This window comes from Centrocercus urophasianus, unplaced genomic scaffold, assembly GCF_019232065.1.
Source record: "Centrocercus urophasianus isolate 14NV4802_14NV808 unplaced genomic scaffold, USGS_Curo_1.0 seq_28, whole genome shotgun sequence".
Classification (NCBI taxonomy): Eukaryota; Metazoa; Chordata; class Aves; order Galliformes; family Phasianidae; genus Centrocercus; species Centrocercus urophasianus.
Window position 1 is genome coordinate 13,627,533 of NW_024884844.1, and position 27,844 is coordinate 13,655,376.

The following is a 27,844-nucleotide window of genomic DNA, read 5'->3' on the forward strand; positions in this document are numbered from 1 at the left end:
CCCTCCCGCTAGCTTTGCACCTTTCGGTGCCCTGCGCGTCCCGGAGCGCAACCCGGGGCTCCGCGGGGCACTGCGGAGGAGGAGGCGGAGAGGATGCTCTGATGGGCGGTGCTGGGAGAGGCGGTACCCGCACTGCCCGGGGCCGCCCCGCACCGCCTCTGCCGGCGGCTCCGCGTGGGTGGCGGCCGCGCAAAGCGGTGCCTCCGCGCCCGCAGAGCGGCGGCGCCGGGGCGCGGTGCGGTGCGGTGCCGCGCGGAGCGGAGCGGAGCATGTCGGCGCTGAGGAGGAAGCTGGGCGATGAGTACCAGGTGGTGAGCACCTCGGCCAGCGGAGGGGGGCTGCCTCCGCCCCGGGCGGCCCCGCGGGGGAAGCGGCAGCGCTTCGTGGATAAGAACGGACGGTGCAACGTGCAGCACGGGAACCTGGGCGGTGAGACCAGCCGGTACCTGTCCGACCTTTTCACCACGCTGGTGGACCTCAAGTGGCGCTGGAACCTCTTCATCTTCGTTCTCACGTACACCGTGGCCTGGCTCTTCATGGCCTCCATGTGGTGGGTGATCGCCTACATGCGGGGCGACCTGAACAAGGCTCACGACGACAGCTACACTCCCTGCGTGGCCAACGTCTACAACTTCCCCTCCGCCTTCCTCTTCTTCATCGAGACCGAGGCCACCATCGGCTACGGCTACCGCTACATCACGGACAAATGCCCCGAGGGCATCATCCTCTTCCTCTTCCAGTCCATCCTGGGCTCCATCGTGGACGCCTTCCTCATCGGCTGCATGTTCATCAAGATGTCCCAGCCCAAGAAGAGGGCTGAGACCCTGATGTTCAGCGAGCACGCGGCCATCTCCATGCGGGACGGCAAGCTCACCCTCATGTTCCGCGTGGGGAACCTCCGCAACAGCCATATGGTCTCGGCGCAGATCCGCTGCAAGCTGCTCAAGGTAAGGCACTGCCGTAGAGTAGAGCCACAGGACGGGGTGGGCTGGAAGGAACCTCAGACATCATAGGATCACAGAATGGTTGGCTTGGAAGGGACCTCGCAGCCCCGGCCCCAGCACTGCCATGGGCTGGCTGCCCCCCAGCTCAGGCTGCCCAGCGCCCATCCACGGCCTTGGGTACCTCCAGGGATGGGGCACCACAGCTCTGGGCAGTGCCAGGGCCTCACCACCTCTGGGTGAAGGATTTCTTCCTGAGGCACCATCCCCTTATGATAATGTTTACATTCCACACTGTTTCGCATGTAAATACCTACGGGTACTAGATTCTTTCTCTGAGAGGTAACGGCTTCTTAGCTGGAATTGCTTGGTGTGTATTTTCAAAGGGACCTGTTTGCCTTTCTGACACATTTCTGTGCTCTTGGAGGCACCAGCTAGAGAGAACTTCATTTCTGTGGTGCATGAACTCCACAGACAGCTGAATGTCAGGGTTAGATGTGCAAAAGCCATGCTAATAGCCCTGCACATCTGAGGAAAAATAAGCGTGAGACATTAACAAGGAAAACTGAATATCTATTTGAGACTCATTATTACGGTTTTATATATAGATGAGCTGAAATAAACGTGCAGTGGGTGGAAGGGGATGGCTCAGGTGATGTTTGGCACACACAGAGCATCCTGCACATTTCCCAGCTGTGGGGGACGTGGTGCTGGGTGTTCTGGGGGCCCCGCTCTGAGGCAGCCCCCTCTGCCTGTGAGGGATGCTCTCGTTCCATCTGCTGCAACCGGTCCCAGCGATACGCAGCTGCCTTTTGCTTGGAGGCATCAGAAGGTGCAGAGCTTTCACCCCAGTGGGTATTGCTGGTGGGGTTCCGTGGGCAGCATTGCTTGCACCAAGCAGGGCCCCCACTGCATCCCAAATAACAGGGCTGGGGTGGTGCTGGGGATGCTCTGAGCGGATACATCCAGTCTTGGTCCTTTCTTTCTGAGCAGTCGGCTGGGGCTGGGGCTCTCTTGTGCTGATGTGAGTGAGCCCCAGTCATTGGCTCATGTCGGAAGTTGGGTGATGGCACAGTGTGCACTGAGCCCCAGGAGCAGCCCCGATTCTTAGAGCGCACTGCGGTGACCACCATGCCCTGCACGTGGAATAAGCTGTGTCCATATGGCTTTGGAGAGGCTGAGAGGGTCCTTTCTGTCACAGATGCAAAAAAAAAAACCAACAAAATAGCTCTGTTTATGTCCGAATGGAACAATTCCAATGGAATTTTGTAAGTTGGTGCTTACAGCTTGGTGTGGCTCCATGCAATCTGTGCAACTTTGGAGCTGCCTCCACAGAAGTCCTGCTCTGTGATAATGCTGGAAGGACCCGAGAGCAGAAGGCTTTGCTGCTGTTTTTTGTTTCTTTGTTTGTTCGTTTTTCTTCTGAAAGTGAAAGGTGCCACAGTGGCTTTTCAGACAAAGTGGTGCTGTTGCCCGGGGACAGGAACTGTGCTGTGAAAGTGCTCCTCTGGGAGTCCTGTCCGTGGGCACCGCAGTGCGCTCAGTGGAGAGCAGTGCAGAGCGGTGCCTGCTTGCTGCTGCCCTGCTGCTTCCCAGGTTGTCCTGCTGGGAGATGCTATGGACAGTTGGAAAGCCTGAGAATTGCTTGGCTGTTATTTTTTTCCTCCCTGCTAAGAAGATGATGTGGGGAAACAAGCAAGCTGTAATGGAAATGCTAGCACAGAATCACTGCAAAGCCTCGCTCGTGGCGGAGCTCCTTTTGCAGAATGGATCTCTGTGGTTGTGAAGAGCTGAGGGGAATGCTGGCAGTGCTGTGCTTTGGTGCCCATGTGACGCTGGGTCAGAACAGTCCCCCAAGGTCTTTTTTCTCCACAAGTGTATTGAGCAGAACAGCAAAATGGTGTGTGATGGGGGTGGTTATGCCCTGAGCTCAGTCCTGCCTGGCGCTCCCGAGCAGCTGTGACGGTGCCTGGGATGGGTTTCCTGAGGCCCCGGAGGAGCTGCAGTAGGGGCACAGCAATTTGCCCGTTTTTAACCTTTTCCCCATCATTTTCTTCCTCTGTCAGCACATCAAATTGGATACATTTCCTTTTCCAGTGTCCTTAAAGTACCGCATTCTCTTTAACACCCATTTTTACTGATTCTCTTTGGGTTACGATGCCTGTAGTATGGCATCGTCTCTTTGCAGTCAGCACCTCAACCTTCACTACCTCCTGTCCTCGGGTTCCTGCCCTGCACCCACATTTTAGGCAGCTCCCTGGCATCCTGCTGGGACCATGCTACTCCTCTCCCTGTCTGCATGCCGTGCTGGCTGCCTTGCCCAGCTTCTGCCTTCTGGCTGAAAAGCAGCAGGCTTCTCAGGAGGGAAGGAGCCTTTGGCCGCCGGGCAGATGTTTGTGCAGATGTGCTGTGTGTGTTCCTTGGCTCTGTGCTGAAGGTGTGGTGCTGGGCAGGGCGATGTGGGTGCAATGGGTTGCAGCGCTCACATGCATGGATGAAAGCCCATTTCTCAGCTGGAACTGCGGGGCACTGGGAGACATCATTGTTTCGCTGGGATTACATCTTCCGATCCAGCCACGTTCTGTGAATATTGTAAAAATAGAAACCAAATCCCAGCGAGGCGCTTAATCCCTTTCTGTTCCGCTCTCTCCCTGTTCCTGCAGCCTCTCTGCAGCTCCCACCCGGCCGTGGGGCTCCATGGGGCACGCTGTGGGCAATGGTGGAAATGCATTTCAGGCATTTTGGGGCTCTACGTATATGGCAAACACATATTCATAAAGCTTTCCTTAAACCCAAATAGAGACTAATGGGAAACTGTAATAAAAATAATGATTGGGAAGGGGTGTAACGTTCTGTTCCTTCCTATTCACAGCACTGCGAGGAGGGATAAAGAGTGAGGAGTAAAGCGGGAGGGAGCCCTCGCTGTGGTCTGGGGGTGCTGTGTGAGCCCACGCTTTGGGGCTTGCGGCCTTCCTCCCACCCTGACCCCTGTCCCTCTGCTCTCCCCCAGTCCCGCCAGACACCCGAGGGTGAGTTCCTGCCGCTGGACCAGCTGGAGCTGGACGTGGGCTTCAGCACGGGTGCCGACCAGCTCTTCCTCGTCTCGCCGCTCACCATCTGCCACGTCATCGATGCCAAGAGCCCCTTCTACGACCTGTCCCAGCGCAGCATGCAGACGGAGCAGTTCGAGATCGTCGTCATCCTGGAGGGCATCGTGGAAACCACAGGTGAGTGGTGGAGCAGATGCTCCACCGTGCAGATGGCACCCTGCAGGGCTTGCTGCTGCTCAGGCTGCCTGCTGAAGGCCGTGCATGATTCAAATGTGAATATTTCCAGACGGCCAAAGTCTTATTTTCATTGAAAGTGAAAATAATTCAGTGATTTTTCTTTTTTTTTTTTTTTGGAAAATGTATTTATTACATTCAAAGTGAAAATACTCGACTGATTTTTTTGGGGAATGTATTTGTTACCAAAGCAATGCTCTGTGTGAGGTGGCAAAATCCCTGTTTCCTTTCTCAGTGTCACTGGCTTGTGCTCGGGTAGGATTTCCTGGAGGACAAAACACGACACCATTAGATCCTGCAGCATTGCCCGTGGTGTGGTTGAGTACCCTCTGACATCACCCCATGGTACAGTTGGGTGTCCTGCAGCATTGCTCAGTGGTACGGTTGGGTGTCCTGTGGCATCACCCCATGGTACAGTTGGGTGTTTTCTGGCATCACCCATTGGTACAGCTGAGTGTCCTGCAGCATTGCTTGGTGGTATGGCTGGGTGTCCTACAGCACCACCTGGGCACTGGACCTGTGGTCAGGCTGGGCCTTGGAGCTGCTGCCATGCCCTGCTTTACTTTCTGCTCTCTGGCTTCATCACAAAGATGCTTAGTGGGGATATTCTGAACGTCTTTACCATTTTTCCAGCATTTCTGTGCTGCACAGCTTTGCTCACAAGGGTGGCAATCCCACAGAAAGTCGGGCTGCAGTATTTCAGCAACATCAGCCTTCAGCACCAACGAGGCCATAGCAGCAGCTAAGAATCCTTGCTGCTTTTCAAGAAAAGTGCTGTGCATTGCTCAGCTGCCTGGTGTTGGGGCTGCCAGGCTGATGCTGCCCAGGGGGCTCCAGGGCTGTTCAGCAGGGTGGTTTCAAAATACTACTGCCCAGAGAAAAGGGATTTTGTAAATAGCCCATCAGAATTTGGAACAGGAAGTCGTGTGTTGCTATACTCCACAGATGTTTTATTTTTCAATGTAGACATACACAGAACAAGAAAAACAGGAGGTATTTTCTGGATTTATAAAGCCGAACTCGTGTAAGCTTGCAAATGTTGTGACCTAGTTTTGTGAGATGAGATGAATATTGGGTAAAATTGAGCACAGTGAGTTCTATCTCGATGAAACGTGGAGGGATGAAAGGGTTTTAAAGAATCTTTAATATTGTGAGTAGAGGAGGAAGGCCCTGTGGGGCGGTCTGGTGATATCAGGCACACAGCAGAGGGTTGAAATGCCTTCTGCTGGTGTGGAAAGAGCGGTGGAACGGAGGGGCCAGAAATAACTCGCAGTTGTTCAGAAGCTGGGCTCCTATTTTTGGTTCTGTGTACAAATGTTGACTGCTTTTCAGTTTGCCTGGGAGAATGAGAAATGTGAAAAGTTGCTTCTTTTTGCCGTTAATTCAGATTGCGAATTCAGATTCAGATTCAGAGTGCAATCCACTGCAGTGCCCACTGCGTGGTGTTTGGTTGGAACACTTTCCTTGCTCTGCTGGAATTATGGTTGGCTTTAATGGTGAGGAGACCTTATAGGTGGTCTGCTGTGCCCCCTTCCAGTGGTGGTTTCCTTCCCCATCCCACGATCAGGAGGTGCTGAGCTGAATGCAGAGCTGCCCTCTTGGCAGCCCTGAGTGCTCCCTTGGAGGCAGTCACTCCCTGCCCTTCTATCACCTCCTGCAGGGAAACCATCACCCTTATTCCACATCATTCATTTTTAAACAATATGAAATTGGATTTTAAAACCCAAAAGACTGCATTGGCGCTGTGAGAATGGGTGAGTTTGAGTCACTTTGCAGTGTTGGTGGCTGGTTGGGTGTCCGGTGGCTGATGGCAGCACCCATTGCTGTGCGTTGTAGGGCTGCATATTTATAGAAGAGGCTTTGGTATTCATCACCTCTTCAGCTTCTAGAGTTTAAGGGGAGATCCAGTGCCTTCTTCCCATGCTCCTGCTTTGTTTTCCAAGTAAATTATTTTCTGTGTGTGTGCCCATAAAGTGCTGCAGAGCTGTGCTCAGATCCACAGCATCCCTTGTGGTTCACAGGGCGCTGCGTTTTCAGAGATCTGCTGGTGCCAAAGCCAAGAGAGGGGCAGCCAGCAGATCAGAGAGAAGAACAAAAGTATGTTTCCTGCGATGCTTTTAGTGCTGCTCCTGTTTGCATTGCCATTGCAGGAGCTGCCTTTGGTCTGAAGCAGAGTGAGGCAAAGTGAGCGTGATGAAGGAGAATCATAGACTTATCATAAAACAGTTGGGATGGAAGGGACCTCAAGGATGATGAAGTTCCAACCCCCGACACTTGCAGGGCCACCAACCTCCCCATTTCACAGCAGCCCAGGCTGCCCAGGGCGCCATCCAACCTGGCCTTGAACACCTCCAGGGATGGACGGGGCATCACAGCCTCTCTGGCAGCTGTTCCAGCACCTCACCACTCTCATAGCAAAGAACTTCCCCCTGACATCCAACCTCAATCTGCCCTCCCTCAACTTTCAAACCATTTCCCCTTGTCCTGCTGTTATCTCCCCTTTCAAAGAGCAGAGCCAACTCAGGGTTTGGGGCTTGGCTCCATGGCACCATCAGGGCTCCCCGCCTGCTTTGAGACTCTCCAGCATTTGACTCTCCTACAAATCACAGTTTTGAATTACAAGGTTTTGTTGATGTTTGTCTTTGGCTTTGTTTTCTGCTTCAAGCTTCTGATGAGCAGCGTTACCCAGGGGTTGGGGAAGTGGTAAATATGTACAATAAATGTTGTGCTGAGTGTCAGCAGGGACAGAACAGTCTCTGGGAGAAGTGAGCTACGTTCCCTAAGCGGGCGGTTCTTGCTCACGAGCCCCACTTGGCTGATTAAAATCACCATTTCCGATGCCTTCTCTCATTAAATCATGTAAAAGTGATTTCTCATAGATGCCTCCCAACTTGATTAAATTATTTCGCTGCCTCGTCGCTGACATTTTAATTTCTGGGAATATAAACATTGCTTTACGCTTTCCATACCCTCCTTAATTACAGCTTCGGGTTGTTTAGATACCAACACGTGGTGCATTTTTGGGCCTTTCTGAGTGTTGCTGTGGTGGAGGAGGAGGGGGGATGTGGGGCCGGGCTCCTGCTGTGCCCACCCCATGGCTGAGCCCCGGGGGCTGCATGGGAACACCCGGGGATGCTCGGGATGTTCTCCAGGCTCTGTTTATTTCGGGTTTTTGGAGCGTTGGCTACGATGGAGGAGCCTCACAGCTGAAGTGCTCAAATGGCTTTTCAGCATTCAAAGACGGTTATGATTCACGAGGGTAATTGCTAATCATTTTGGATTATTTTTGATATATCACCAACCCCTCCATTATTATGATAGCATGTAATTTGGGAGAGCGCTCGGAGCGTTTATTTTCACAGCCCATTGTCCCGGTTTCACGCTGTTGTGATGGAGCATCCCAGCCCCACTGCCAGCACTGGGACTGCCCAACTTGCAGGTGGAGCTGGAGAGGCTGGGAACCCCCCCAGCCCTCTGTCTGCCTTTGGGAGCACAGAGGCCTCCAAACCGCTGCCATTGCTGGATGAGGAGCTGGTAGTATGAGCCTGAAATAGGCATGAAACCAGCAGGGATGTGCATCGCTGTGTCCTCAGAACTCATGAAATGTTATTTTGAAAACCTCTTAACACCGTTTTTCCGATGAAAGAAATCAAACAGCCTGCCAGGTTCTTTAATTGAACGAGCAGAAAGTGGGAATCAAAGGCACATTCCACTGACTTTAACTTTTAGAAGCACGGATAGCGTGAATGGCGGAGATGCGGTCTCCGTGGAAAGGTTTATCTCAGGAGCAGCCACTTGTGAATGATTGCAGAACTGAAGCGACTCAAGGGAACCAAGAGCTGCAATACGAAGCTTTGTGTTTGGGTAATAGGTTTGGGTAATTTCTAGAGCTACTTAAAACACTGTTCCCATGTGTGGTTCTCAAGGTCGCAGAGATGTAAGGAAACCACCGCCTGCATTGAGCGAAGTTGGAGGTGGAGTGAAAAATGTATTTGTTCTCTGTTTTCCTTTTATCGTGCCATTTATATCTTGTGCTGGCTTGGGAGGGGATGGGATGCAAGGGGGAAACATACTGTGGGCAGAAGGCAGGAGGGATAAAACTGCTCAGGTGCTCTGGACAATCCCAACCCAGTGCTGGGGTACAGCAGGCACTCGAATGTCGTGATATGATTCTGTGGTTGGGGCAGTTCAGCACATCTTTTTCCAGTGCTGGCATCACGTAGAAGCTGCTCAGGGAAAGCACAGCAGGTGCTGTGTGCCTCCTGCTCACAGCACAACCCCCAAAGCTCCCAGCTTCACTGCCTGAAGCCTCCACGGCTCTTCCCTTTTCTTCCTTAGACGTCTTCTGAGATACAGAAGAGACAAATGGTAGTCGTTCTAATCTGGAGTTCTGCAGATGCTTTGCTTTCATCGTATATAATCTAAACAAGTGGTGATTCATCAAAAGTCATGTCTTTGTAAGGGTACTTGTTTGCACTGCATCAAACTGAAATGAACAAAGTGTGAGTGTTTTACAGCCCCTGCAAGGCTGTTGCTGACGTATGGGCGCTAGGATGATCTCCAGCCATCAGTGGCATTGCATGAAACGCTTGGAGATGTGCTCAGTGAATGCATCTCGTTGTCTGTTGTAGGTGGAGAAATTGGTGGGAAAATACGTGGCTGAAATCTGGAATTTGTTTTGTTCTAGGGGCAAAAATCAGTCGAGTAGGACAAGTAATGCGAGGTGCATTTCTCCCTTCCTAAGTGCAGTCTGAGCTCGCCCCAGCTGGGCTCCTGGGTGCCGTTTGTGGTGCGCTCACAGCGAGGAAGGGAAGGAGGAATGGTCCTTGGGGACAAGGGAGGATGGCAAGCAGGTGAAATGAAATTAAAAATATTAATTGTCATTAGGGCAAAGAATTGTCTGCTGAGTCTGATTCTTGCTGCTCTGTGTTGTATGAATTGCTGACTTCTATGCCATCACCACACTCGGGATGCTCAGTCTGTGGCATCTGTCCTTCCTCACCACTCAGGGTGCGGGGGGGCCATCCTGCCCCATCACAGAAATGATATAAAACATAAACCTAACTGAAGATCTTCAGCTAAACATCGTTCCTTGGATAGCAGAGCAGCTCTGTGTTTTAGTGTTCACCCTGTGATGGCTGGGCTGGGCCCATATGTGGCATGCCAAGCTGGCATATGGAAGCCACGTGGATGCTTTACGTGGTTTCCCAGCACGTATCCCATCTCCTGGGCTGCAGCCTGTCACAGTAGCACAGTGTTGAGTGTGCTGAGGCCCTGCAGTGGCTCTGTGCCCTATTGGAGCACATATGGATCTCAGTGCGGTTTCATATTTGCAAGGGCAACTTGATTAAAGAAACGGGGACAATTTAATTCATAGGGCTCAGGGAACATCATGAGCAAAGTCAGTGCTTCAGACTGGGGCTGAGGTCACTTTCTGCACGCTGCTGAATATTTTAATGTTGTTGTGAGCTATTTACTTACATTTTTAGATACTCCCTAGGGGACACATCCGAGTGCCGGGTGATTCTTCGCTGTAGTTTAAGTATCATTAAGTGTGTTTTCACCTTTAGACCTGGAGGAAGAAACAGATTAAAGCAGGCAAGGCGAGCTTCCTGCTCTGCACAGATGTATTTGCAGCCCTCCCGAAATGGGCCTTCACGCTTGACTGAGAGCAGAGCCCTTTGGTGATAGTTAAAACTTAGCAAGCATTATGTTCTTTGCATTTATAAACACCCATGTGGCCTCTTGATTTGCAGTGCAATTTAGCTGGGAGGGAGGAGAGATGGAGCATGGTGTGTCTGGTGCTGGAGATGTATCCTTTGCTGCAGGTCTTGTCCAACCTTAGTGATTCTGTGATTCCCTGCAGGTGTCTGAGGCCATGGATGGGACCCTGTGCAACCTGAGCTAATGGGGGTCAGCCAGCTCATGGCAGGAGTAGGGCTGGGGGGACTTTGGGGTCCCTTCTAACCCAACCATTCCATGGTTCTGTGGTCTTTAAGACTCCTCCCAACCCAACCATTCCGTGGCTCTATGGCTGTGGGACTGCCTATGACAGCATCCTCAGGAGGTTCCTCACTCACTGGCATGATGGGTGCAGCTGGGGCCCCTCTGCAGCTCACCCAGCAGTAACAGCACACTGAAGGACCACCCTGGGTCCTGCACCCCTGCACTCAGGGGGGGACCTGCCTGAGTTCCAGTACTGCATTTCCAGAATGCCTCAGATGGCCTTTGCTGTGCAATTATTGTAATAACTGAGTAGCAGTGCCTGATGTACTTTTTCTGAAAGAGGCTGTGTTGGCACATAACCCAGACTTCTTCTCCATTTGCTGTTTTGTCTCTTTTTTTCTCTTGGAGGTTATGAACCGATGGTGCTGATGGGCATCAGCAGGGAGCAGGTGGCAATGGCAGAACTGAGTGCATTCTGAGCTTGCCAGTGATGGGCAAACTGCTGTGAGTGGGTTGGATTTCTAACTAAAAATGGGTTGTGTTATCTGGGTGTATCATCAGAGAGCAGAGGCTGAGGATGCTGTGGGTCCTGGAACAGCTTCCTGCTCCAACAGCATTATTTACCACAGGTTCATGGACCTTGGTTTTTTTTCTTACCTATTAACTCCCTGGAGATCTGCACCACAGTACTCCCGTTAGTTAAAGAAAGCACAAAACGTATTGCATAGCAAACTCAACCTGTCTGTTTTGAACCCATTTGGTGTGGTGTGTGCCTTCTGGCTGCTTCTGATGGAGCTTTCCAGTTCGCTGGCTTCTAAGACTGGGTTTTTTCACACCTGCTCGTTGTTCATTTGAAAACAAACAGCATTCGATGTGGTGGAGATGGGTTGGGGCTGGATGTGATGATCTTAGAGCTCTTTTCCAACCAAGAACATCCATGATTCTGTGAAATAGTCACACTTTGTGGATGAGGCATTCATGGCACACGGCTGCACGTTCTCTGACTTGTATCGACAGCTTTGTTGGTAGCACAGAGGGTAAATGCAGCAGAAGAGGTAGAATTCACATTGCTAAAATAATGCTTTCTTGTTTGACCCGATTCCCATCTCCTGTCACATACGACTTGTCAAAGAGCTTCTCAGTTGCCCAAGAGTTGATCCCTAAATACTCCTCCAAGAGGCTCCCTATCACAAAGGTAGTTTCACTGTATTTCAGTGGGAAGGCCTTTAGGAACTCCCAGGTTTTAGGGCTCAGCCTCAGAATTTCCAGGAAGTTTCCAGTTTTTGGAAAAACTTGCCTGATGTGCAGTGGTTACTTTTGTAGTGACTGCCTTGATTGCAGTTTGATTATCAGCATCCGCAGCGTTTTGATAGGATTTATTGTTTATGATCACTTTTAAACAAATTACAAATGTCAGCTTTTGTTTTACTGCACAGCTTATGCAGCAAATCACACAGCAGCTCCTCGTGGCCCTTTCCAGCTGCCAAGAGGTGGCTTATATTGAAAAACCATTGATTTTTCAGAGATATGCTGTGTGCCAAGGCAAGGCATGACCGTAGGGGCAGAATAAGTGATCACAGCACCGTGACTGCTGCTGTGCTTACAGCACTGATTGGAATCACAGAATTGCAGGGGTTGGGAGGGACCTCAAGAGATCATTGAGTCCAACCCGCAATGGACACAGCAGCCAAGTGACCAGTGTGTGCTTGGGAGCCTGCTCTGATTTCTGCAGCTAGGTAAGGGTGCTGGGAGACCTGCTATTTCCCATCTGCCTACGATGTGGAAGTAAAATATCCAGGAGTTCATCTGGGTGTTAAGAGTTTCTGCATGTTGAAACACACTTCTTCACCATCCCAGACATACGGATGGACCCAGGAGCACTGGTGGCCATTGGATATTGGGAGAAGGTTCTTCACTGAGAGGGTGGTCAGGCATTGGTACAGTGGCAGTGGTGATGGCACCAAGTGTGCCAGAATTCAAGATGCATTTGGACAATGATCCCAGACATATGGTCTGTTTTTTGGGTGGGTCTGCGTGGAGCTCGGACTTGGGCTCAGTGATCCCTTTAGGTCTCTTTCATCTTGGGACGTTCCACAAATCAGCACCAGAATACTGCAAAAAACAGAAAATTCAACATGTTGGGATTTTTTTTCTCTTGCACATTGTTTAGGGATGTTCTTATTTCCGTGCATTTCGTATCAACCCTGACCAATGTCGTTGTCTCAACTCCTCTACCAGATCAGCACTTTGAAGCCTTGGGATTAGTGCTACTTACAATGAGTGCCTGGACTTAATGCTTGACTTAAAACTTGGGCACCTGTAGTAGCAATGCTAATTCATAATTTGAAGCAATGATTGAGCACCTGGTGGGAACGCAGGGCCAACCCAAGGGAGCTCAGGTGCATGCAGTGTACTTGTTTGTCAGGACCCACCCCTTCCCAGATCTCATTTAAGGGTTGGCAGTGGAGATAGGGGTATCTTGGAGATTCCTGCATTCCTGAGGCCTTCTGAAGGTAAGCAGCTTCTTTCAGTTGTTTCTGCCCCCACAGCTGCTTCGTTTGGTCTTGTTCTCATTTGCTGAAGCGAAAAGCTTTGCCACCCTACTATTATTGCTGTACTTTCCATCGCGTTACAGCACTGAGCAACCGGACATGTTAATAGTGTTCTGCTTATGTGGGAGTGCCACAGCAGTGTAAATACACAATGCATTGCAGAGGTCTTGGCATCGTTGGCATGCAGGGGTTTCTTGAATGCTTTTGACCAAAATACAGCACAGAGTCGTCCTGGGAAAGGTGAAATCAGTCTGTGCCTACAGAAGGAATCCTAATGCCACCTGGAAGTGCTGTTTCTGGGATATCTGTGGGATCTCACTGCTGCTCAGGTGCCTGTCACATCAGGAGTGGTCCCTTTTTTTATCTGGGTTAGTTTCACTAGGGAGTGGTAGCACAGAGAGGCAGGGGTAAATGAAGCAAAACAAAGTGGCCTCCTCAAGCAGCAATTTTTCTAACAAGATTTTCTCAGCTCCTTGTTATGATATTGATCTGTGTCTGTGGCCTGATAACTCGGGATGAAGCTGAGAGCTCCCATCCCCTGAGTAAATAACGAAGGACATGGCGTGACTAATTGTCCATGATTGAGGACATGTGTCCCCACCACGTCAGTTTGCTCCACAGTGTGCTCTGCTCTGCGACTCTTCTGTCGATTGCTGTTTGCCATTTCATGGTTCTGCATTGCAAAGCAGCTTCTCTATCAGAGAAATGATGCTTTGCTCCCTTCTGTGTTGTTTTTGGTGTTGAGTAGCTGTGGGTTTCTGGCTGATTTTGGCTTCCAGAGGGCTTCTGAGACCAGAATAACTAGAAGTTGGAACAACTTTAAAGTTAAAATTACAACCACGGAGTACAGAGAAGCGCAGGGGTAATAAAGATGATGCCTGGACAGAGCTGTGAATCAATGCTATCCTTGTTCCAGTGCTGGATTGGGTTGCCTTTAAGCACAGAGAGCTGCAGACTCATTTTCCTTTTCCATCGACCAGTCGGGCTCTGTCTGCTGCTAATCCCTGTGCCACTTGCACTTCTCAACTGTAATTTTACTTTCCGCATTAATAACCACATTTCTGCCCAGCTTGTAACCACATCCAAAGTGCAACATCTCTAATTTAGGAATCATTACCCTAGATAATAGGCAGTAAAGAGGCCAAAATTGGTCCAGGAAGTAATCTGGCTGTACTCTGCAATGTGCTCTGTCTGCTCCTGGCGGTCAGATCTGTGTTTAAGGGCAGGAGGCTGGGGGTGCTCAGAAAGCTGAGGCTGTGCAGCAGCTGGTGATGCACTGGTTGGTTAGCTGAGCAGTGGCCAGTTAGTTAGTTAGCTGGCATCATCAGCTGCAAGGTGTGCTGATAGGTTTTGGTGAAGTAAGGAAATAATAAGCAGTAAAAGAACTGGCAGAATATGGAAACCAAAAGGAATAGGGAAAATAATAGATAACTGAAGTAAATTGTGAGAATTATTTTCTTTGATGTCTATCAGCATCAATTGTGATGCTGGAAAAGAAGCAGATGTAGATTGCTGTGGTTCTAAAGTGGCTTGCTCTAGCCTTAAGATTTATTGTTCAGATCACGTTACTGCAGTTACTCCTAATGGGAAATGACATCTCCAAGTGGTGCTATTGATGTTGGAAGTGCATCTGAGACAGCGATGCTGTCTAACAGTGAAGATCTGTGCCCTGCGATGTAGCGTTAAGGTACTGCAGGAGGGATTTGCAGGGCAGCTCGGTGCAGATGCAGTTGTAGCTCTTCGTACTTTGGAAGATGGACATGCAACATTGCTGTCCTTTTTCAACAAATTAGTTGGACTCAGTGGTCCTCGAGGTTGTCTACAACCTTGATGGATGTAATGTGTTGCTTTTGAACTGGTCTGGGACAATTCATGTGCACCAACTAGTTGCTCTTTGAAATATTTTGTACTTTCCTACCCTTCAGTTTATGTCCGTGTTTACCTGAGTTCCAGGGCTGCCTCACTTATTTCATGGGGTTGATGAAAGAGCCATGTTGAGCTTGAGACAGGCTTGAGCGTTGAGCTTAAACATTGAACTCAATATTTAAGTGTTTCCAGAGGGAGTTTAAGCACATGAGGCTGTGAGAGCAGGAGAATGAAAAATCAAATTGGGTGTGCTCTGAGGTTTTGGTTTTTCTATCCTCACTCAAAGCTCGCATCTGATGGGTAGCAGGATGGGTGTCACATGGCAGCTTTTGCAGAGCCTGTGTCCCCATCTATGGGCCATCAGGCTTCCTTAACAGCTCCCTCTGTGCCAGAGCAGCTGAATGTTTTGTCTTGTTTAAATTATTAAATGATTCCCAATGTTTTGCATGTACTTTGCTTTGTGACATGACAAAGCCAAGGATATCTCATGGGTTTTGCCTCTTCACCAGCTTCTGAAGTACAGTAATTAGGTACATTTTCTTCTTGGTTTCTTGTCTCTAGGTTCTCATCTTCCCTGTAACAGTTTGCTTCTTGGCAGGGGTTGGAACTGGATGATCCCTTCCAACCCAACCATTGCAGTGTTCTGTGATCTGTAAGATCCCTTCCAACCCAACCATTCTGTGATTCTATGATTCTTTCTCAGCTCAGAATGGGACGTGAAGCTCTTGGAACTGTCAGTGTCTACATTACAAGAACTTGGCTGGAAAAAGGCTGGAGCTGACAGTGTCCTCTGGGGCTAGCTGAACATTTTCTCCTTGCCTTGGGGTGCTTGGGAGCTTGCCAAGGAGCAGGGCTCTGGCAGAAAGAGAAGGAGATTGCACATTGCTTGTCATCAGCACTGTGCATTGCTGGCAACCCTGGGAGATGTGGCACTGTACTGCAGGCAGGGAAGGCACCTACATGGCTCACCCCTGCTTGCACCCAGCCCAGCTGCGGGCACCCAGAGCACAAAGAGCAGAGAGAAAGCAGGTCCTGGAGGCTTCCTCCCTAAATATAGATATCTTCAAACTTCCCCTCAGAGCTCTATCAATAATTCATTCTTTTTTGCCCTTTCATTTTTTAGCATGACGCCTCACATCTATTAGATGCAATCATCTAACGGGCACAAATTGTAGTGCTAAGCATATTCCCAGTGTTTCTCTGTAGCTTGTTTCATCTTCTCATTATACTGCAGATGCTTTAAATTCACGCAGCACGCAGTAATGGGGATGAAATTTCCCACAGTGGAACATTGCTGACTTAATGTTGCGTGATGAAATAGCACAGATTTATATTTAATATTTCTTTTTGAGCAGGCATTGCATTGCAGGAATTCTCTGCTCACGGCTGCTTCTTGCAGCACCGCTCAGCAGCCAAGGCTGGGTAGATTTTAAAGCTGGAGGAAATGCATGCAATGCCTTACACTGTGTACCTTGTACAGAACAAAAAGGTGGACCTATTTCTCCTCAAAATGCTGTTGTTCAGTATGGGAGCTCGTTGCACAGAGCAGAGGCACCAGCAGAAGGCTGAGCGCTCGCGTTGTAATTAATTCATCTGCAAAACTCACTGGAATTACAGCTCACTTCTGCAAGAGCTTTCTAATTGAGAATAAATGCCTCATTAGCACTGAGCAGATCAACCTGAGAACATCAGTAAACACAAACAAAATAATTAATGGTGTTCAGGTAGTATAGCACGCCATCCTGGTGCTGCTTGGCTGCTGGTGAGCACAGAGCAGGGGCTGGCCCAGGTATGGCTCAGGGTGGCTGCCTGGGGGCTGCAGGAGTGCTCCTAGAAATGGGAGGTAAGAAAGATGCTGAAATAATGCAGTGTGTGTGATGAGCAGGGACTTGTGTACGTTCCTTGTTCCATGGTGGTGTGGTATGGGCAGGGATTGTGTTTGTGGAGGAAAACCATGTTTCATGCCCTCCCTGCCAGGCAGTGTTGCTTAATCCTGCTCAGAGACCTGGGGTCGGGGTTGGTGCCCATCAGCAGTGTAGTGGCATAGCTCTTGCTATGGGATTTAGAATCATAGGATATTCTGAGCCAGATGGGACCCATGAGGACCGTCAAGTCCAACTCCTGTTCCACACATGACCACCCAAAAGTCAGACCATGTGTCTGAGAGTGGTGTCCAGATGCTTCTTGAACTCTTGCTTGCGGCACACGCTGAGCGTGACATCCCATAACCTGAGACCTTGCAGTAGAGATGGGTCTTCTGATGGACGGGAGCAGTTTCCATATACGTTCAAGGTGTGTTTTTGTTACAGTGAGGGATCTCCCAAGCAAGAAGTTGCTAGAGAGACTTTCCCAGCACCTTTTTCTTCATGTGTCAGCATAAAATCAGATATTTAGTAAAATAATTAACAAGTCCTTGACTTGGAGAATATAGCTTGGATAAACTTGTAATATTTTAGGTATCCATTTAAGCTCTTCTTAGTATTTCTTGGATTTATCTTATATAAAATATTTACCCTAAAGCTTAAGAAGTGATGGAAACTGATGCCAGCTTTTTATGGCTATGAGCAGAGGTACTGGTGGCAGCTACTGCCTGGTGGCAACATCTCTGAGCACTTCAGGTTTGCTCCTTCTGCACGTGCTGCATGGAGGCACCTCTGCAGCCCAGCTGCAATATAGGATTTGAAGCTATAAGGAATGCCACACATCATTCACAAGGAATTGTCAAAAATACGGTCTGCGTCCTGAAATTCATGTTTTTTCCCCCAAATGTCAGAAAGGTCCCCCAGGTTTTTAAACCTGCCTCTGGGTTTGCAGGCTTGGGGTGAGAGCATTGGTTCAGGCTGCATGTAGGGGAATGGGTTTATATATAAAATTAGGAGCTCCTCGTGGGCATATAGCAGTTTGTACAGCACAGCTTTGAGTTGTCTTATTTATTCTCTGAGGGTGTGCATGGGAATAACAAGTATACTGTGTGACGTCACAGTGCAATATATATTGTTGCTAATTAACCTTTGCTGACTGCTGTAATAGTCTCTCTCCTGTGCACGCTGCGGGAAATTATTTTCTGCTATATTATCTTCTAGATGCTTTGTATGTAAGGCACAGTGGCAGATGGGCCTTGTGAAGAAAGCAGGATTCAATAACTTGGGGTCTTGCCTGCCTGGCCTTCCCACCAGGAACTGTTGGGCCTGTTTCTAGTGTGGGATTTTTGTTTGTTTGAATATGGGAGAGGTTTGGGGATGCTGTGAATGAAGTGGCAGCTCTGCAATGCATCTGGTAGTAAGAAGTAAAAGTAAGGAGGGGACCAGCCAGATGTATTACCAAGAGGATAACATAATGCAAAGCTACTGAATGTGTGGTGAGGCTTCTTAAGAGTTTGGGTTTAGCAGAGGGGGCAGGGGAGGTGGTGAGGGATGCTGTGCTATAGCCATTCCTATTGGGACATCTGATGCTTTTCCTACTGACTGCTTCTGGAAATGAGTGTCTGATGCTGCTCTCGTGGCTTTGCTGTCATTTAGGTGCAATTCTTCACATTACAGAGCAGCACAGGCAGTTCCTGCTGGCACTCATGTATCCCCATAGTGACCTGTAAGGCTGTATTGGCTTGGAGTTTCGTGTCTGTGGGCAGGGCATTGCTCACCAATGTATGGGCTCAGGAATGTGAGCAACACTTCACCTTCTCACCCTGTTATTTCAGCAACGAGACAGAGTTTTCTTCACTGTGTTTAGTAATGAAAGTGTGGGCAAACTCAGCCTTGTGCTTGATGCAATGAAATGAAGCATGGATGTTTAGACGTCATGTTGAGGGACGTGGCACAGTGAGAAATATTGGTGATAGGTTGGACTTGGATGATCTTGGAGGTCTTTTTCAGCCTTGGTGATTCTATGATTCTGAGTGTGGTAGAAAGGCTGTGGTCTGGCAGGAGCCACACAGACCCTATGGGAGCTTTCTACCCCCCATCCCATAACTTGTTTGCTACACACGTGTGCTATATATATATACATGTGGCGTACTGGGGAGAACCTGGTTTCCTGAAGATACTTTTATAGCCCCAGGATTATCAAAGAGATGATCAAAATACTCATTTCACCCAGAACTGACAACGTTATAGCATCTATTTCTTGGGAAGCTCTGTGTGCCTGACGTGTTTGCAAGAAATGTTTGTCAGCTAAAACTGAAGACGCTGCGGCAAATGCTATGTTTAGTTCAAGGGATCTTGTGTTAAGCACTGCGAATTAATTTTAAATACATGACACGAGCTGTACACATGAGGAGATGCTGGTGATGGAGCTGTGTTTCAAGTGCAAAGCAGGGACTCTCACAGTGGGCAGCCGTGGTGAAGTTGCTGCAGGCAGAAGAGCTGCTGTAAGCAGAATGCCAGCAGCTATCTGTGCAGCAGAGAGATAGAGTGTGTTCCCCAAGCTGCTGGGCCTACCAGACCAGAGCTGCCCCTGAGCACTGTGCTGGTGGTGCTGAGGGCATGGAAGGAGGTGGGTATCTCTGCTTCCCACCCCTGATGCCCGTGGAGGGTGCCCGTGGTCACCTCCAAAGAGGAATTATGGCTGTGGATCAAGGAGGGGATGGCCTTTAGCAATCCCATGCCCCAGGAATTTACCATCCATTTGCAGCAGGCAGCCCCTTGCCTGATGCCAGAGGCTATTTGTTCCTTTGTCTGCCTGAATTTGGCTTCCAGCAGCTGAGACCCCATCCTTCAGCCTAAGCCCTAAGATACGTGTGAGCTGGGCATGAGTAGTGGGGCTGCCAGTTGTAGTCCTAACTGTAAATACTAGTACACCAAGAGGGGATTGTGAACCAGACTTCCCCTCTTTTGTGGGAGGCTGACAGTCATCCTGGGTGCCTTATGCTGGTTGGAGGCAGCCAGAGGGATGCAGAGCAGGACAATTTACAACAGCACTGCAGCTTCATTTGAAGCACCTCTGGGGATGGATGGGTTGCCCTTCAGTGTTGAGTGTTGTGAAGATATTTGCCTAATTATTACGTATGTCAGACCAACAACACTAAGTAGGGAACACTGACTTTCAAACACGGTGTTGTATTTTATCTTCCTTGTGTTGCTGCCATTCAGTATGGCATGCTGTTTTCAGCAGCATTGCTTACAGACTGCTTGCTATGTTTGAGGTATGTGTAGGTGAGCCCCAGCATCCCCAGGAGCTGCTGTCCTGCTGGGTCCTGCATCTCCTTCCTGCACACAGCAGCTGATAGGCTCCTGCTGGACCTGAGCCCCCAAAAAACACCAGCTGTGCTGCTTAGTGCCAGTGCTTTTCCATGTGGAGATGCAGTTCTCCATCCCAGGAAGGCAGTCTGTGACGTATGATACTCCTTCAGACTTGCTAAAGCCCTGAAGATGGATGAGCCCTATTTTGGTGCTGAGCAGCATATGGTCTGGTGGGTGTTGGAGGAGCATGGGACCACTGATGGGTTTGTGGATTCCAAGGGAACTGGGACTCATGTTTGCATTGCTGATCTCATGACTAAAATGTTCTTATTCAAAGGGAATAATAATTTTTCAACCTATTTTCAATTTCTTTTTCTTTCCTTTTGTGGTGAATTGGCAGACTGCTCCTATGTTTCCTTTAAGCTGTATATTCCCGCTGCATCCTCTGCCCACCAACAGTTTTGTTCAGATACCACAAAGCAGTCCTTTCTCTGTGCCTTGTCCAGTTGCACTGTGCTGCAAACAAAACCACTGTGGTTTGGGTGGGCCTGGAGGAGAGCAATGCAGCATCACCTTTCCTCTTGGCCTGGGGTCTGCTGTTGGCTCTGTGCTTCTTTTGGAAAGATTAGCAGCTATGAGCACGGGGAGAGCTGCACAGGGGCTGGGAGCACTGAGCATTCAGGCTGGAAGGGGCTCTGCAGAGCACTTTGCTGTGTGTGGTGCAGGGCAGTGAGTGATGCCATCTCAGTGCTGGTAGGTGGGGAGCAGCACGCAGCAGATGGCTCTGCAGGGAGAGCTGCTCCAAGAGAGGGGCTGGAGGGCTGAAATCAGCCCTGACTCACTGTTGCATGAAGAAAGGAGAGAACAGGTTGCTCTTTCAAAATAGCATGGGTTGTTTTGGTTTTTTTCATGTTAAAAAAAGTATATATGAAAAATACCTATAGTATATATTGCTGCCACTGCATTAACCGTGCATTCAGCTGTTAGGCAGGGGCAGTGTGGCTGTGTGCAGCAGGGCTGGGCTTTGTCACACAGGTTTTGTGACACTCAATGCCCCGTACAGCACACGCTGGCTGCAGTCCTGCTAGACATCAAGGCGAGCTGTCTGCAAGGTGCCAGAGAGCTGTGTGCCTCACTGATTAAAAACTGCCCTAGGAGGAGCAGCTGATAGAAAAATACCCTGACTGTCACCAGCGCTTTTTAAGTGTGCAGATAGATAGATAGCTGCTGGGAGAAGAGCACAGCCTGAACGAGCTGGGAGGTATTTATAGCACTGGAGCACAAACAACGCATCTAAATCGGGCAGCAAGGCAGCACCCTGCCTTTGCTATTCAGTGCGATGAGAAATTGCAATGTTTAGCACAAGAGTGATGCCTGACTGTTGCATAAATGTGTGCGTTTTGTTACTCAATCCCCCTCGCTTCCCTCTTTGCATACATCCTTCCTTCGTTTGATCTCTGACCTCCTTTCATTCCCCGTGGTTTATAGATTTCAGTGATAGATGGTGATTAAGCGTTAAGTGTTCTGTGAAAAGCTGTCTGCCGGTTGGAATTCCAAGGCAGAGCATGCTGTGCCACGGGGGACATGCCAGCACCCTGTCCTGTCACTGAATCCCACTTGTACTGTCGTCAGAGAAAGTGGAGTGGATCTAAAAGGACAAAACGGGCAGCCTCTCTGCTTCCCTGCTGTGGGAAGCAAAAATCGTGTGGTGCAGAGCTGTGGGAGTCAAAATGTTTTCTTTTCTTCATAGCTGCAGCCTCACCCCTCTGCTCCTTGGCACATGGATGCTGGGGGTTTGGGTGCAGATAAGGAACAGCTGATGGCTGCCATTCTGCAGCAGTGCCTGTGAGGAAATATGTTGGATACGAAGAACCAGTCCTACTCCAAAGAGCAGTCGGGCAGTGGCACAGCTGCCCATGGAATGGGAGGTCACCATCCCTGGGGGTGTGCCAGAGCTGTGGGGATGTGGCACTGAGGGATGCGGGCATGGCAGGGTGGGTTTGGGAATCCAACAGGGCTTCTCCAACCTTGACAATTCCACAATTCTATAAAATGCCATTTTTTCATCTTTAGGGAAGGTTATTTAATTGGAACGTTATTTAAAAATAATCAAAGCCATTAAGCATGTGAACGTGGCACAGTGTCTGCCCACCTCTCCTCTGTTCAGGAAAATGGGATTGCAGAAGTGCTGTACCATAAATCAGGCATTAGGCTGGGCAGCAGCCGGGGCTGGCAGCTGCAAATTGACAGAGTTTTATGGCACTTCTAATGATTGTCCACCTAATAAAAAATGTATCCTGGAATTACGGTGGAAGAACACTGGTGCTAAGAATAGCTGCTCCTTCAAAATAGGTGGGAACTATTAAGGGTTAGACACCGTGCCTGCTGTCAGGGTAGAAACTGGGCTGTGTTTCTCAGCTGTGCATGGCACAGCTTGTCAATTTAAGTTGTATTAAAAAATAATGCTGCAGCAAACATCGGGAGGAAAAGCCTGAGAGCATCCATCACTCCGGGTTTGGCTGAATTGTTTCTGCCCTCGCATTTCAGGCACCCATTTTCTGTCTTACTGCAGAATTCAGCCATTTGTTTTCATTTCAGGCGGAGAGAGGCTTGGCAGCCAGGTGCTCCCATTGGGATATTGTGCTGAACGTGATGCCAACCAGCTTGTCGTTCCCTTGGTTTCCAAAAGCCACTGTTTCCCTTCTCTACCATCCTGGAAGCCCAAGAGAAATGGATTTCTGTGGCAGTCATGCCGCCTCCGTGTTGCTGGAGCTGCTGATCTTCCCTTGGTGCCATTGTAGTGCAGCACGGAGCATGGTGTACCAATATGCCAAGTTGCACACCGAAGTTCTTCCCTTGCATTGCTTTTATGGCCTCAGATGGCAGTGCAAAATTGGTTTTAATGCACAGGGCCCAAGAAACAAGAGGAAGAGAAGTGGCAGCATGTCTGCCAGGTTTGTAAGGCTGCGTGTTGTGAGTTCCAGGAGTTGCCTGGATACAGCCATCCCCCACACAGGTCCTTTAGAAATTTAGACGTAACTTGAGGGTTATTGCTGATAGAATTAGCTTTCTGCAGGGCTTTTGTCAACAACTGCCATCCTTTGAGATGGCCTTGCTCTTCTGTGGAATGAGCCTGATCCTGTAGCAAAGCTTAAAGCAATTGGGATAATGATCTTAATGACTGGGATTTGGGATGCTGAAGGATCCTGTTCTCTCGCTGGGTGGCTGGGAGCTGTGCTGGGAGCTCCCCTCCTGCCAGCTGTGCTTGCTGGGATGGGGAGCTGAGCTGCTGGAGCCACGGACAGGAAAACAAAAGCTGGCAGAGCTGCCGCCTGGCTGAGCTGAGTTAATTGCATTCACTTCTTCAGCCCAGTTGGGGCTCTAACAGCAAATGTTCTACCTCATTAGAAATAATAACTTGTAGTTAATAACTTATAATATGGCAGATAGATGCCTTTTGCTGCGAGTGATAGCGCTCGCTTCAGACAGTGCAAATGATGAAAGGAAAAGGCATGGTTATTAAAAAGATGCCTTCAGATAAATCTCAAGGTTCACCAATTTAACCCATGCTTGGCTTGGACAGCAGCTCTGCTCTACTTTATTCAAGGGCAGTGATGGAAAATGTTCGGAGATGTGCATGGCCAGGCTGTCCCACTGTGACCAGATGAGCATGGAGCACGTACATGGGGGCTGGCATCCCATAGAGTTCAGCTCTGCAGCCCCTGGCATCTGCAGTGGTGGAGGGGCAGGGGGCTGGGTGCTGCACATCATTGCATGGCTGCTGGGGTGGAACAGGAGGAAGTTGTTATAGGAGGAAGTTTTTCCACATGCAGGGTGGTGAGGCACTGGCACAGGTTGCCCAAGGAGGCTGTGGATGCCCCATCCCTGCAGGCATTCAAGGCCAGGCTGGATGTGGCTCTGGGCAGCCTGGGCTGCTTTTGGCAACCCTGCACATAGCAGGGGGTTGGAACTGGGTGAGCACTGTGCTCCTTTGCAACCCAGGCCACTCGATGATTCTATGAACATGTGTGGCACTGTCAGCATGGGCAGGAGGAGGAATGGAGGCTCCAGCTTCTGGTGGAAGCACTGCAGGACAGTCTTAGGTGAGGTGGTCCAAAATGCTCAGGATTTTGGCATGCAGTGTATCAGCCAAAATAACATGTTTTGCTAGCAGAAGAGCAGCTTCTGTTTGGAAATCTCTTCCCTCTGGCACTGTGAGCAATGTTATTACATCTTGTGTTGTGTTTTGCTTTTTTTTAATAATAGAGAGTTTTCTTATTGGACACTTGTTCCTACTTTTCAGGTACATTATTATGATTTTTATTCAGCTAGAGCTTTGTTAATGTGCATTGCAATCAGCGGCTGCTAACAGCCCTGAAGAGCACTTTGTGGTGGAAGCCCACGTTTGGAGTGATAAACAATGCTCATCTCAGCCTTTTCCTTTGACAAACGGATGGCTGCGCAGCATTCGGAGAGTTTATTCCAAAAGAGAGCTTAAATTTTATACTGCAAATGAATATTAATAATAGACAAGTTAGTAGAAATGCAAGCAGCCCATTAATATGATGAAGGCATGGAAAGAACTGTCAGTATCATACCTGCTGATGGATAACTCCTTGGGAAAAAGAAGAATCTGTAATGACAGAGCAGTTGATTTTTAGAGGTCTTTTTCAACAGTGGTGGCTCTATGAACAGAGGGAGAGCAGAACATGAGCATGGTGCTGGGACCTGGTAGATTTGGTGGGAGCAGAAGGAGCTGCACCTGCTGTAAGATGGCAGGGCTGCTCACAGCAGAGCATAGATTAAGTATGGAGACATAGAAAACAGCACAGTGGTGGCTGTTCAGATAGGCTGTCATCTGCAGCAGTGCTCCTATGGGAAAGCCTGGAAATAAAACTGCTTTGAGTTTTGGTGTTCACCCCTTTGGATGTGCTGTTTGAGCTGAAGTTAATCATGAAGCAAGGAGGAAGGTGAGGTTCCCTGCTGTGCTCTATTTGGTGCCATGCCCTCCCATCTCTTGCTGTTGGAGTTTGACTCTTGCTATTGGTGGCACAGAAATAGCTTTTCCATACCTGGCATGTATTGAGTACAGGCTGACTGCTTGCAAAGAGGCACTGCCACACTCGTAGGATTCTGCCATAAGGAGCAAGGGAGGGAGAGCAGAGCAATGCAGTGGAACTGAAGGAAAATCTGAGAACCGATTTCTTGCCCAGTGCCTTAACAGAGCACGTTCAGCACCTCCTAGCATCTTCTGCTGAGCTTGACAATCATTCCTGGTGCTGACAAGCGTATCAGTAGCTGCAGCTCCTCTGGGGGACTGCTGAGTAATTTGCAACCTTGGGTTTGTTCGTGAATAGGATGCATTGAACTTGAAGAAAAATGATACACCTGCAAATATTCCTCTCTCAGATGAGCTTCCATAGGGTTACACTGATGCAATAAAACATGGATTTTCTTGCAGAAGAGGCCTGGAGCATGGAGGGTCAGGTTGGGTATTAGGAAACATTTCTTCTCCAAAGAGCAGTCAGGCAGTGGCACAGCTGCACAGGGAGTGGGGGGTCACCATCCCTGGGGGTGTCCCCGAGCTGTGGGGATGTGGCACTGAGGGACGTGGGCATGGAGGAGTGGGTGAGGGATGGACTTAGGGGGGTTCTCAGGTCTTTTCCAATCAGTGATTCCATGGTTCTGTGATTCTATGATCCTGTGATGCAGCTCTGCAGCACAGGTCCAACTTTGTATACCATCAGCATAGTTACATTGTCCTTCTCCAACTGTCCTAGAAGAGCTCTGGATTTGAAGTCATTTGCCATCTAAAACACAGGTCATGGAGTCAAGCAGCCCTGGCTCTGTGGGCAGCTCTGAGTGCTGCTCTGCCATGTGCACGCGTTGCTGGAAGCACTCTGTCCTAATGAAGGCTCCCTTGGGGTCAGTTCTAGGGGAGCAGAAGGGAAAGGGCCATGCTTTCCCTGTGAAAATTCAGCTAATGAACTGCTGCAGGATAAAGGCTGCAGATGGCAGAAGTATTCACTGTAATTACCTTCTTTTTGGTAAAAAGGGTGGATTTTTTCTAAACCCATTACGCATGTGTTTGCTTCCACTTCATAAAGAAAATAGAAACAAAATAGAAAAAGCATCATGAGGTGTGAAGTATTGTCCTGTTGGTGACAGCAGGGATGGGCTGGGTTTGAAAGCCGCACTAGCAGCACTATTTATAAGCACTGTGGGCAGTGAGGGTTGCATCCAGGGCAAAATCTTCCCAGGTTCACACTTTTTCCTTAAGGGATAAAACTGTGAGGTTTGTGTCCTGTGGGGTATTAGCAAAGCTGAAACTTTCATCCCGATAGTGGTAACATGCAGCATAATAATGCTTTCCTTCTCTGGCTGTGTGTCATCAGATGCATATTCGGGCCCCACTCCCCTTTCCTACAGCCCTGGTAATGTTTTTCATGTGCTTTCCAAAGTTTCCTTTCACTTGCTCCTGACTTAAAGGCACTGCTGCCAACCAGGCAGAGTGTGTGATTGTCCAGGCAGATTTAACGTTCTGAGAATAAAATGTCCTTTTGTTACATCAGGAGTTGGACTTGATGATCCTTACAGGTCTCTTCCAGGTAGGAATATTTTATGATTCTATGATGGTAAGATAAAATGGCTGTGTAGCCACATTTCTAGATTGCTGTAGATGCCATTTGGGAAATAAAAACAAGAAAACCCAACACAGCTGGAGATCTCCAGCTGCCCCAGTCACTGCTTCCCTCTGGTTCTTCAGGTCAGGCAGGCAGCCAGGGGCCAATGGCCCAGAGGAGGAGGAGAAGGCAAGAGGGCAGGGGCAGAAGGGAAGGCAAGGGCAGCGCTGGGCCCTTGGGTCGTATTTCTTTGTCTGTGTTAACTTTTGGAACCTTTGATCTCAGCCTGATCACTATATATCTGTGATCTGTGGGCAGGTTGCCAGCGAAGCACTTAAAGAGAAATAAATGCGTTTCCTAACCCATGCTCACTGCGTTCCAATGGAGCACAGTGCACCAGAATGGGCTTGGTTCATTCAAGGGATACATAAAGTGTGAGGGCTGGTTTTGTGCATTTTGGTGAATATGATGAGTATGTGGAGCAGCCAGGCCATCCTTCAAGATCGCAACAAGTTCAAGTTAGCAGCTCCTGCTAGCTCAGTCCTGAGGCTATCAAGATAGCCTGTGTTTTGCCTTCATCAGCAGAGCCTTCAGAAGTGGCCATAAGAACAGACATGAATTATTCATACAGGCAGATCCCTTTCTCTATTTTTTGGCTCCTCTCCCTTCAAGAATGACAATTTAATAGCAACTATGTGAGAGTGGTAGACATGCCAGTGTCTTTTCTTTCATATGTTTAAAAACATCAACTCTTTTTTTTTTTTTTTCCTTTTAAAACATTCAAAAACCTCCAAGGTTTGTGCACTTCCTAAGTTGTGTATAACGGATGCACTTTTGTGCCTTGCTGCTTGCAGGGATGACGTGCCAGGCCAGGACGTCCTACACTGAGGATGAGGTGCTGTGGGGCCATCGCTTCTTCCCGGTTATTTCCTTGGAAGAAGGGTTCTTCAAAGTCGACTACTCGCAGTTCCACGCGACGTTTGAGGTCCCCACGCCGCCGTACAGCGTGAAGGAGCAGGAGGAGATGCTGCTCATGTCCTCACCCCTGATAGCGCCCGCTGTCAGCAACAGCAAGGAGAGGAATAATTCAGTGGAGTGCCTGGATGGTCTGGATGAAGTTGGCATAAAACTACCTTCCAAACTGCAGAAAATAACTGGCAGGGACGACTTCCCTAAAAAACTCCTCAGGATGAGCTCCACCACCTCGGAGAAGGCCTACAGCATGGGCGATTTGCCCATGAAACTGCAGCGGATCAGCTCAGTCCCTGGGAATTCAGAAGAGAAACTGGTGTCCAAAGCCACCAAGATGATGTCGGATCCCATGAGCCAGTCTGTGGCTGACTTGCCGCCCAAGCTCCAGAAACTGTCGGGCGGCGGTCGGATGGAAGGGAACCTTCCTCCAAAACTGAGAAAAATGAATTCGGATCGCTTCACATAACCCAGCTACCAAGGCCA

General features: G+C 49.2%; 1 protein-coding gene across 1 annotated transcript; it reads left to right on the top strand.

Annotated features, from left to right (window-relative positions):
• Window positions 1–269: 269 nt before the first annotated feature.
• Window positions 270–27,827, top strand: KCNJ3 (potassium inwardly rectifying channel subfamily J member 3). Its single transcript, XM_042827337.1, has 3 exons — window positions 270–947; window positions 3,952–4,168; window positions 27,244–27,827. The coding sequence occupies exons 1-3, from the start codon at window positions 270–272 to the stop codon at window positions 27,825–27,827; spliced, it is 1,479 nt and encodes a 492-aa protein (XP_042683271.1).
• The last annotated feature ends 17 nt before the right edge of the window (window positions 27,828–27,844 follow it).

Coding starts and splice junctions, on each gene's coding strand:
- KCNJ3 (XM_042827337.1), top strand. CDS start 270: ATGTCGGCGCTGAGGAGGAAGCTGGGCGATGAGTACCAGGTGGTGAGC. Junction 948..3,951: donor TCCGCTGCAAGCTGCTCAAG/GTAAGGCACTGC, acceptor GCTCTCCCCCAG/TCCCGCCAGACACCCGAGGG. Junction 4,169..27,243: donor GGGCATCGTGGAAACCACAG/GTGAGTGGTGGA, acceptor TGCTGCTTGCAG/GGATGACGTGCCAGGCCAGG.